This window comes from Salvia hispanica, chromosome 5 (genome assembly GCF_023119035.1).
Source record: "Salvia hispanica cultivar TCC Black 2014 chromosome 5, UniMelb_Shisp_WGS_1.0, whole genome shotgun sequence".
Lineage (NCBI taxonomy): Eukaryota > Viridiplantae > Streptophyta > Magnoliopsida > Lamiales > Lamiaceae > Salvia > Salvia hispanica.
The window spans coordinates 5,299,362-5,311,241 of record NC_062969.1 but is presented as its reverse complement, the minus strand read 5'-3'; the positions used below and the strand labels follow the sequence as shown (position 1 = coordinate 5,311,241).

The window sequence follows — 11,880 nt, the reverse complement described above, 5'->3', positions numbered from 1 at the left end:
GTGGGACCCATAAATAGTGAAGAGATGAGACGGATAAGAGACAGTGATGCGGATGGCCTCATTCTCTTCATCTTTACTTTACCAATTATGCATTAATACTCGTATTGTCTCAAAATTCCTTATTTTGTTTGGAATAGAAGAGTATTTAAAAATGAAACTCATATTCCAGAGCTCTTTCAACCTACTTTCTGTATATTTCTTAAAATTAGGACCGAATCAAATATGGACCCCTTGATTAAGAATAATTAAGTTGCACATCGGATACTCCAACATTTTCTCATTATTTAAATTGAGATAGCCTATTATCATTTCTATTCATCGTAATTTTACTATTCTTCCAACAACGTACAATTAAAATGGCATGCCTGTATATAAAATAAAAAATTGATAAATTAACTTTATGAATATTCTTAGTTCTTACCCATAGTGACACTAATACACATAATAATTCACACATTAATTATTATGTATTTATTATTTAAACCCATAGTGACAAATTACACACCTATTATAAAATATTGTAGATAAACACCGTAATTAAGTAAATTAGAATTTCACAAGCATCTTTCTTATATGTTTGAAAACGAATCTTATTGAAAAGGAAATTCAAATCTAACATAATCACATATGATTAAGTAAACTAGAATTTCCCAAGCATCTTTCTTATATGTTTGAAAACGAATCTTATTGAAAAAGGAAATTCAAATCTAACATGATCGCATATAATTAGTACTTCCTCCGTCCATTACACGTGAGAAAATTTTTTTGGACACAGATAGAGTAAAATAAAATGGAGAGAAAAAAAGTAAAAGAGATGATAGAATAAAATAAAGATAGATGGCTACTTTTTGCATAAAAGGAAATGTCTCACTTATCATGAGACGGCCTAAAAAAGAATACGTTTCACTTGTAATGGAACGGAGAGAATAACCCCAATCCCAAACACTAGCATCTGACTCATAAATGAAAGCAGATAAGTTGAAATCCATCATTTTCTTTTTCGATGGTCTTTCCTCAAGTCTCTGTAATTTTCCATATTTGCTAAAACCGAACAGCAAATATTTGATTCCATATAATATCATTTTTATCAACATGTGATACACTTTCACACGTTTGAGGCACAACCTCAGTCCATAAAAGTAGAGGATATGGCCTAATATTTACACAACATCGAGTTCTGAAGTTGTGATTGATAGTTCCACATGGCTGAAACAAAGGATCTTCCAGAAGCAGCAGCAATCTTTGGCAAAATGGCTCAACATCTGTCTCAAACCGGCGAGGAGCCACCGGAAAGCTATATCTGGACAAATATAACAGAAATTGACGCACCTTTGGCCACAGACATCCCAGTCATTGATGTTAGCCTGCTGGTTTCCTCCACTGATGCTGAGCTCAATGCGCTCCACTATGCTCTCACCAAATGGGGTTGCTTCCAGGTTGTAGCTTATTGTATGCTATTCACCATCTCAAATAAGGCAGGAAAAATGAACTGATTTTTATGGATCATCTTGAGTATACTGTGTGATGCAATTTGCATAAAAATAATCATATGATCCATAAATAATGTAATCATATAATCAATAAATAATGTAATCATATGATCCATAAATAACTACTCAAGAGTCTAGTCTACAAAATTTGTCATTGTTCTTCCAGCTTTTGACTGGGTTATTTTGATCAATTCATAATGTCAAAACCTCACTAAGAAAAAATTTATAATTCAAATATACGCGACAAACACATGAAAATCAAGCAGAACCGCCAAAACTATATCATCAGCACCTCGAAGAATATTTGGAAGAAGAACAGACAACGAGACGAGTAAAAGTAAATGGCGAAAGCCCAGAACATGATATAACTAATGAAGAGAATCACTGGGAAAGGAACTGATTATGATATAATCAGACAGTTCATTCCAATGTAGAATTATTCATCTAGAACTACATGATAATAGGCACTGGGAGCTAGCATGATCCTGATGAAGCTCATCCGATACAATATCTTATGTAAGTGAAAAAAAATACATATAAAAAGAAGAAAAAAGAACAACCACGAAGATTGCAAGGATAGAATCTCTCATCGATAAGTTAGTCTGCCATCTGTTGCTCTATCAGCAGGATAACATACAGATTAAGGAAATAGTGACACCTGAGGTAAAAAATGAAAAAATATATATATACTGTAAATATGAGCTACATACTACCAGCAGGTACCTACGGCAATTAAATGAGTTCTTGTTAAGTCATTATTTGTAGAAAGAACTAATAATGAGACAAATGAATAGTTAAATGATATCCATTTTCAGTCTTTGGACGACACCACAGTCGATGATGGATCTTTCAGTAATGTTCATTATTATCACAAGGCACTCACATACAAGTTTTATACGTTACAACTTAGATTATAAATCTCACTAAGCATAGAGGTGATCGACAGTTACCGCATCCATTTCAAAATACAGTGTAGGTCCAAAACCATGTACTATTTCAATAACAAATTGCTATTAGCTTCATTTATCAGGAGGGTCCAACTCCAACAGATAAGGTATTACGCAAAACTTGGTAAATGATAACGGAAGCAACCCAAAAATAGTACAGAGCACACATAAAGATACCCCTCTTCTTAACCACCATACACTCTGATAAAGACACTAGTCGTTCACATTAATCTGCTCCTACATATACCTCAATTAAACATATTGCATTATCATTCAAGGCAGATACTAATACAGAATTTGAGAAGTTCTTACTAACTTCCAGTTTTTTCCCATTAATCTGCTGCATTATTTAGAAATGACAGCTTGGAGATATCTACTTTCATCTTTAAACAAGAGTCTTACACTGGAAATCAGACTTTTACTTTTCTTTCACTGTTACGCAGAAGCAACATGAATCTTGCCAAGCTATAACATCAAATGTACTGAACACACCATATATGCTTCATTTTGTGTTATATCATGTTACCAACACTATTTCAATCATCTCTTACCCAATGTATTGAATCCATCCCATCAATATACGATGATCAAAAGACAGGAGCATACCTAATACAACACAAAGCAACCTAATTGTTCTTGTTGGAAACAAATGGGATCCCATTCTTCGGCAAATTGGCCAGCATCGGCCTCCGATGACCTCCCTCCTTGGACTTCCCAAACCTCAACGCCTCAAGCGCCAAATCCAATCTCTCCAGCTGCTCCATCGCACTCTTGTTATACATAAAGAGCCCATAGTATAGGTTGAAACTGTCACTGGCGGCGTTCTCCACCGAATTCAACAGCATCTAGTACCCTTTGGTGTTGATCGAAGTGCTATCGAGCTGCAAATTCTCCAGCGTCCTCCCCATGGTGTACCTGAAGAACTGAGACCCTGAGGCGTACCTATCTTGCTCCGCACAGCTCATTTCCACCATCGTGCACCCTTCCATTTTGAAAATGTCTAAGAAGTAATCGACGGAGTTGATTCTGGAATCCTCGTTTCAAATGCTCACTTTGTCGAACACAAACGGCCAATTCTTCCATGTCACCTTCCCGCTGAACATCGGGTCCATGCAGAGGACATCGAAATGGTGGGGGAGGACCTGCAGGATAATGTTTTAAGGGAATTCCTTCACCGAGAGGACGTCGACGAAGGGCGTGATCAGACTTTAGTTAAAAACTATTGTATTGCAAAAGCTCTAATTATAAATATCTGATTGTGTTTAAAAGAATTAAAGTCAGTTACAGGCTCTCTATATAACAATATTATTGTAATCACCACATGACTTCTAAAACCAGCCAGGCCATGATTGATAGTATCAATGTGGAGTTTGGCCTAAGAAACTAACCTCCCACCAAATATTTTCGAAAGCCAACCACCAGGCAACTAACTAAGAGCATAGCCCCAGAAGAAAGCGACTGCTTCCAACCGAATTGATGCAACATTGGAATTATAGCAATACTCAAATTTACCTATTCAGTGTAAAAATCAGTTCATGGGCCCAAAAATCGCCGTATATATCTTTAAAATTATTTTGTGTAGCATAATTGGAAATGGGCCAAATATACTCCTTTTGGACGGTGCTGTGCAAAGGTGACTATCAAGTATCAATCATTTTGATCAAAATATTTATTTTCGAAAAAATATTAAATATTTCAATCTAAACAATTAAAATGGCTTTGAAGGAGGAATTAGCTGAAATTGTTATGGGAGAATCTATATGCAGAGAGTATCTGATGGGTTGCTTAAGGAGGAATTAGTGAAAATTGAATCGGAGAAGAAATCGAGCTCACCGTCGAAGCTATCATTGCTATTGTCGTCAAAGCAATGCAGCGGTTGCGGGCGCATTTCACAGCGGCGGAGGACGTCTCGTTGTTATCCTCCATGGAACTCTGAACCATCTTATCCAAACAGACCGAGCTCAGACGAAATCTAGAGGACGCTGGTGAACATAATGGTCAAACAACCATTTGGTGTGGGTCGACTCAAAGGAAATTAAAATACGTAAAATAGTACTATAAATACTAAATAAAATTAACTAAGCAAAATCTCCATATTTTTGGGGTGTGCCGCACTTCCTTTGCGATCGGGCTTCTCTCGCCACCGGCTAAATAAGCCAGAGGCAATGACTTTGCTCGTGGTGGTGACGGCAGGGCGTGGTCTATTGTTGAGTCCTTGTCACATTTTATGTGTATATATATTCTTTATCATTCAAAATGGTTTTTTTTTTCTATTAGTATAGTGATTAGTTTTTAAAATTTGAAGTAGATTTATCAATACCAACATTTTAAAGATCGAGCCGGCCCGGTCGGACCATGAACCGACAAGTAGGCAAGTGTTATTCGATTTGACGAGAAAGCTGGAAAAAAGTTGATGAGAGGTGATGTTAAAGGCGATTGGCACGAACGTGAAATTGAAGGATGGAGAGTGTTTTTTTTTTTAAATAAAACAACAAGACATTCAAAGTAACTCTTGCCATAACATAAAAAAAAAAAAAAGTAAAACGGCAAACTCGCACCTAACAAAACCAAGCGACATACCACAATCAAATAAGTGATTCGTATTCTTCTTCTTTTTTTTTACAAGAATCCATTTCTATTCAATTACAAAGAAATAATTATGAATATAATTAATTTCATATTAAAACTTTTTTTTTATTATAGGTAATAATGTATGTTATAAATTTTAATATTGAATTAGTTAGGTTAATATGGTTAATTAGATTTATAATTAAGTCACTAATTTGGTCAAACCATATTTGACCGGTAATATAACGAAAATGTTAATTCTGGTCCAAAACCTATTGTTTAAGACCAAAAGGTAACACATTTAATATATAAAACTAAAATATTTTTTTGCGCAAATGTAAGAATCCAAATTTTAAATTTAGTCTAAAATAAATCTTAAGCAGTTTTTTTAAAATTAATGAAGTTTTAATGAACCATAAAATTCAATTAAACACGAGAAGTTCGAAGATTTTAGAATCATATAATCCATGAAAAATATTACTCCCTCTGTCTCTGAAAAGTATAAACCAGTATTTCCTTATTAGTTTGCCCCTGAAAAGTATCATGAACTTTCTAATTTTAGAATATTTAAACAACACATTACTCATACAAATTATTTTATTTACAACTTATACCACTACATTACTAATAATATGGAACCCACTCTCCACCAACACCACCTATGCATTAAAACTTTTGTGTTGAACCAAATGTTCATTTTCTTCAGGGACTGACGGACTAGTTTGATAAGTGACTAAAGATTTCATTATCATATACTCCTTGAAAAATAGCTTCCTTTAGGGATGTGGTGAATTTTATTGTGGAGTTGACAAAATATGAGAAGAAAAAAAAAATGGGTATAATATGAAAGATAGAATAAAGTAAGAGAGACGATCTACAAAAGTGGTAAGAAAGTTTATCAATAATAGAAATGTCAATTGAATCCGAACTCGATGGCATGGCTTGATTAGCCTACTAAAATTAGAGGGTTAGAGCTGAAAAATTATAAATCAGTTCAAAATCGGGTTAGCGCTTTCGGGCAAGTGGATTAACCCGGTCAGCCCAGCGGGTTGTCCCATTGGTCTGCTTCAAAATCAATTTTTTTTTACTCGCTTTTCATTTGATACGTGTCCCAACATATCATTTGAACCATTCATTCACATTTTCTTCTTCTCATCATTACACATAGCCTTACATAAAAGATAATCCAAAATTTATAACTGCCCCAGTTTAAAAAGGGATTAAAAATATTCAAATGCAAATTTTCTATATAAATATATGCCCTAGAATTAATTATATTTCCTTATTTTCTTATTAACTTTATTTTTTTCTTATATTCACCTTATATTTATATTTTTTTTATTTTTTTTTATGCTAAATATATTTTTATCTATAGTGTTGATTTTGATAATGACATAAGAAATATAGAATCTTCACAATTAATATATAAATATCACAATTTTAGAAATTTAGATAATGGTAATCCCTCAAGTCTCTCTTACATTTTTAATTTCGTATAACAATTATTATTAAATGGCCTTCCATTAAATCTCTCTTACTTTTCCCTATTTGTTTTTAATAGCCTTACTTTCTCTTAATTTCGTATAATAAAATTTGTTTTTTAATAGCCTTCACACAAGTCCCTCTTACTTAATATTATTTAATTATAACATATTTTATTTTATTAATAATCTTCACTTAGATTCCTCTTTTTTCCCAATTCGGTTATAAAAAATTTTGCTTTTTAAGATTTTCGCTCAAACCACTCTTACTTTAACCCCATTTGGCTATAACAAATTTTATTTTTTAAGACATTCACTCAAATTCCTCTTACTATTCTCTATCTGACTATAACTAACAAATTTTATTTTTTTAATAGTTTTCACTCAAGTCTCTCTTACTCCATGTTTGGTTATAACAAATTTTGTTTTTCAAAAGTTTCACTCAAGTCCCCTTACTTTTTCCTACTTGGTTATACTAACAAATTTTATTTTTTAATGATCTTAATTCAAGTCCCTCTTACTTTATTCTATTTAGTTATAATATATTTTGTTTTTAAACAGCCTTCACTCAAGATTCCTCTTACTTTTCCCTACTTGATTATAACAAATTTTGTTTTTTAATGGTCTTGACTCATGATTCTTCTTATTTTTCTATTCGGTTATAACAAATTTTGTTTTTTTCTTACTTAATGGTTTTTCAATCAAGTTCCTCTTAAATTTACCCAGCTTAATTATAAAAAAAATTATTTTTAAAGGCATTCACTCAAATTCCTTTTACTTTTCTCTATTTGATAATAACTAACAAATTTTATTTTTTTCTCTATTTGATAATAACTAACAAATTTTATTTTTTAATGGTTTTCACTCAAGACTTTCCCTGTTTAGTTATAACAAATTTTGCTTTTTAAAAGTTTCACTTAAATTCTTCACTCAAGCCCTCTTACTTTATTCTATTTGGTTATAACATATTTTGTTTTTTAATAACCTTCACTCAAGATTTCTCTTACTTTTCTCTATTCAATTATTTTATTTTTTAATGGCCTTCACTCAAGATTCACTTTTCCCTATTCGGTTATAACAAATTTTGTTTTTTTAATTGTTTTTCACTCAAGTTCCTCTTACTTTTTTACCTTGTTTGATTATAACAAATTTTGTTTTTTAGTCCCAGATAATTTGGGACATTTTGACCCGGCACGGGTTTTAAGAAATCTAATGGAAAGTGAGTTGGTGGGATGTGGGTCCTACTTTTAAAGTATTAATTTTATAATAAATTGTGAGTAAGAATGAGTTAGTGGAATATGAGGTCCACTACCAAAAATGGTAAAAGTGAAGTGGGACAAATTATGTGGGACGGACTGAAATAGAATACTGGAACGAATAATCCAGGACGGAGGGAGTAACAAATTTTATTTTTTGATGGTTTTCACTCAGGCATCTCTTACTTTCCCTATTTGGTTATAACAAATTTTGTTTTTTAAAAGTTTCACTCAAGTTCCCATTACTTTTTCCTATTTGATTATACTAACAAATTTTATTTTTCAATGAACTTCACTCAAGTCCCCTCTTACTTTATCCTATATAGCTATACCATATTTTATTTTTTAATGGCTTTCACTCAAGATTTCTTTTACTTTTCTCTATTCGGTTATAATAAATTTTGTTTTTTAATGGCCTTTACTCAAGATTCCTCTTACTTTCCCTATTAGGTTATAACAAATTTTGTTTTTAATGGTTTTCACTCAAGTTCCTCTTACTTTTCTCTATTTGACTATAACTAGCAAATTTTGTTTTTTAATAGTTTTCACTTGAATACCTCTTACTTTCCCTATTTGGTTATAACAAATTTTGTTTTTTAAGAGTTGCACTCAAGTACCCCTTACTTTTTCCTATTTGGTCATACTAACAAATTTTATTTTTTAATAGCCTTCGCTCAAATACCTCTTACTTTCTCTATTCGACTATAACTAGGTAGATTTTGTTTTTAAATAGTTTTCACTCGAGTACCTCTTACTTTCCTTATTTGGTTATAACAAATTTTGTTTTTTAAAAGTGGCACTCAAGTACTCTTTACTTTTTCCTATTTGGTTATACTAACAAATTTTGTTTTTTAATAGCCTTCGCTCAAGTACCTCTTACTTTTCTCTATTCGACTATAACTAGCATATTTTGTTTTATAAGAGTTGCACTCAAGTACCCCTTACTCTTTACTATTTGGTTATACTAACAAATTTTGTTTTTTAATGGCCTTCACTCAAGTACCTCTTACTTTTTCCTAATTGATTTGTGGCACAATCTCAGTCTATAAAAGGAAGATATTGGCCTAAAATCTACACAACATCGAGCTTTGAAGTGTCACGGATATCTAGCTCAACATGGCTGAAACAAAGGATCTTCCAAAATCAGCAGCAATCTATGGCAAAACATCTCATCAATTGTCTGAAACCGTCGGGGAGCCACCGGAAAACTATATCTGGACAAATAAAATAGAAGTTGGCGCACCTTTGGCCACAGACATCCCAGTAATTGATTTTAGCCTGCTGGTTTCCTCCACCGATGCTGAGCTCAAAGCGCTCCACTCTGCTCTCACCAAATGGGGTTGCTTCCAGGTTGTAGCTTATCTTCCTTTTTTACGTATGCTATTCACCATCTCAAATAAGGCATAAAAAATGAACCGATTCTTGATTGCAGATAGTTAATCATGGCATAGAAAGCGCCTCCCTGGATGAAGTGCGCCATCTTACCACAGAATTCTTCCACCTGCCGGAGCTGGAGAAGCAGAGATACACAAGGCAAGGAAATGATATTGAAGGTTACAGCAGCAGTCCGCCTGTTTCCAGAACCAAAACATTCGAATGGTCTGATAGGTTGCATCTTCAAGTCGCTCCAGAAGACGGTATAAAACTCAAATTTTGGCCTCAGAAACCAGAACCTTTCCGGTAACAAAAAATGCAGGTCCTCTCATAAAATTGAGTTCTGACTACAGAATTGATTTAATATTTTCCATGTACCTGCAGAAAAGTATTGGAAGACTACTCTGCTAAAATAAGACATGTGGAAGAGAAAATCTTCAGGTCAATAGCAAAGACATTAAGCTTAAGTGATGAAGACTCCTTTGTGAGAAAGATGCCCACCATGTTTGCACAGTTCAACTACTATCCGCCATGTTCAAAACATGATCAGGTTATTGGTCTCCGTAAACACACAGATGGCACTGGAATAACTCTTCTGTTGCAAGACAGCCAAGTACGAGGCCTTCAGATACTTAAAGACAATCAGTGGTTATCAGTTCCTATAATACCTCAAGCACTGTTCGTTCTGGCAGGGGATCAGCTCGAGGTATGTGTATACATATATACATGTATATAATGTAATACTTAAGGAAAGCTACGATGTAAGGAAAATAAAGTGGGATTACCTCGGATTAGGGAGTAAAGCAATTCTTGAGAAGATGATCTTGTAACATGTTCTTGCTGACTGTTTTCCTGCAGCTACTGAGCAATGGAATATTCAAAAGTCTATGGCACAGAGTAGTTATAAACTCAGAGGCCGAGAGGATCTCCGTGGCTATGTTCTTCTATCCTGATAATGCAGATGAGATTGGACCACTGGATCAACTTGTTGATGAAGAAAGACCAAAAATGTTCAACAAAGTAACAAACTACAAAGGGGGTTACTTCAACTACTATCACCAAGAGAAAAGGGGTATCGATGCACTTAGAATACAGTGGTTTTTCATCTTGAGTATCCATATGCAGTATGCATATAATAATCATATGATCCAAAAAAATATATTCATATGATCCATAAATAATTACTCAAGAGTTTACAAAATTTGTCGTTGTTCTTCCAGCTTTTGGATGGGTTATTTTGATCAATTCATGTTGTTCTTCCAACTTTTGGATGGGTTACTTTGATCAATTCAGGTTATTAATACCTCACTAGGAAAATCTTATAATTCAAATATATCCAACAAACACATGAAAATCAAGCAGAACCGCCAAAACTAAATCATCAACACCTCGAAGCAGGGTTTGGAAGACCACAACAGTAGGTACGAAGAGGGAACGTGATATAATGAAGAGAGAATCACTGTGAAAGGAACTGGTGTAATCAGACAGTACATTCCAACGTAGAACTATTCAACTAGAAATTAAGGCATACAGCGTAAGTGAAACAGAATCCAGATCAAGAGAAGATAAAAGGAACAACTACAGAGATTGCAAGGATAGAATCTCTCATCGATAAGATATTCTGCCATCTCTGCATAAATGGATTCTCTACTCTCTGTTGCTCTATCAGCAGGAATGCAGGATAATATGATCTACAAATACCAGAAAGTACCTATGGCAATCAAATGAGTTCTTGTCAAGTCATTTACTCATATTCATGATTTGTAAAACAAAACGGTGTAGAATAGCCAAGGATCGATGTGTTGCAACACCTCTCAGGCACAGTGTAGTGTGACAAACACGGATTTTGCATGTTTTTAAAGGCTAAATTTGATCGTTTTAAATGTCAATCATGCAAATTATGTTCTTAAATTGCATATGTTATAAATTTGGTATTTTTGATGTGTTTGTTGATAAATGATAGAAAAAGGTGCAAAAAGGCCAAGGTGCAGTAGCCTCTGTTCGAGCTTATTCTGCCAGCGATTTTGAAGTCCAATCAGTGCTTAATGCATACCATTCTCTTTGTCTTTGAAAGAGCTTCGCGCGGATATTTCACACGTCTCAATCGGAGTTCTGTGGAGAAAGTTATGGCTATTTTACGAACATTGCACAGAGCTGGCGGGAATTTAAGCGAAAATTCATGGAAGAAAAAAATTTATTACATTGTGAAGCCCAATCTCTCCTATTTCTTGAAGGCCACGAAATTATCAAAAAATAAACCTTTTTCCAACCTATAAATACCTCTAACCTAATTCATAATCGCCCTCCAGGGCCTCCAATCCTTCTCCCATCTACACATTCTTTCATTCCATAATCCACACATAATCATCCATCTTCCATTGGAGCGGAGCTCTGCAGATCCAGGCAAGAGAAGGCTGAAGATTGAAAATTCAACCTTGGGTTTTATCAATTTCTTTCATGGTACTCTAATTGGTGTATTTACTTGTCTATGAGTAGAACATCTTTTGTGGATTTTTTTAGTGAAGATATTCAATTGATTTTCCTCGTTAGCTCTTGCAGTTATTTGATTTATCCTTGTGCTTTCTATGTTCAATTGATTAGCTACCTCTTGAATACATGTTAGAGTTGATTAAAGTACTCGGGAGACGAAATAGTTGACTTGGAAAAGGGATAACTCACACTTTAATTCAATATAACTCGGAAGAGTTGAGGTTTCACGTGAGGTCATTGGTCTTAACGATCTTTTAGGAGTTAGGTCTAAGAA

The 11,880-nt window shown here is 33.9% G+C and overlaps 1 protein-coding gene and 1 long non-coding RNA gene across 3 annotated transcripts; one reads left to right on the top strand and one right to left on the bottom strand.

Annotated features, from left to right (window-relative positions):
• Nucleotides 1-2,971: 2,971 nt before the first annotated feature.
• On the bottom strand, nt 2,972-4,570 carry LOC125190674. 2 transcript variants are annotated; one of them, XR_007170949.1, is made up of 2 exons: nt 4,271-4,570; nt 2,972-3,606 (listed from the first exon to the last, which is right to left on the bottom strand). It is a non-coding gene; the product is annotated as an uncharacterized LOC125190674 (long non-coding RNA). The 2 variants fall into 2 exon arrangements; XR_007170950.1 differs by having other exon boundaries at nt 2,972-3,579.
• Nucleotides 4,571-8,719: 4,149 nt separating this feature from the next.
• Nucleotides 8,720-10,319, top strand: LOC125190669 (protein SRG1-like). Its single transcript, XM_048088021.1, has 4 exons — nt 8,720-9,092; nt 9,175-9,422; nt 9,501-9,822; nt 9,975-10,319. The coding sequence occupies exons 1-4, from the start codon at nt 8,859-8,861 to the stop codon at nt 10,284-10,286; spliced, it is 1,116 nt and encodes a 371-aa protein (XP_047943978.1). The 5' UTR covers nt 8,720-8,858; the 3' UTR covers nt 10,287-10,319.
• Nucleotides 10,320-11,880: the final 1,561 nt, after the last annotated feature.

What these genes read in the sequence shown, in the direction of transcription:
- LOC125190669 (XM_048088021.1), top strand. Translation starts at nt 8,859, where the DNA reads ATGGCTGAAACAAAGGATCTTCCAAAATCAGCAGCAATCTATGGCAAA. An exon ending in CCAAATGGGGTTGCTTCCAG is followed by an intron (nt 9,093 to 9,174) that starts GTTGTAGCTTAT and finishes TCTTGATTGCAG; the next exon opens with ATAGTTAATCATGGCATAGA. An exon ending in TGGCAGGGGATCAGCTCGAG is followed by an intron (nt 9,823 to 9,974) that starts GTATGTGTATAC and finishes GTTTTCCTGCAG; the next exon opens with CTACTGAGCAATGGAATATT.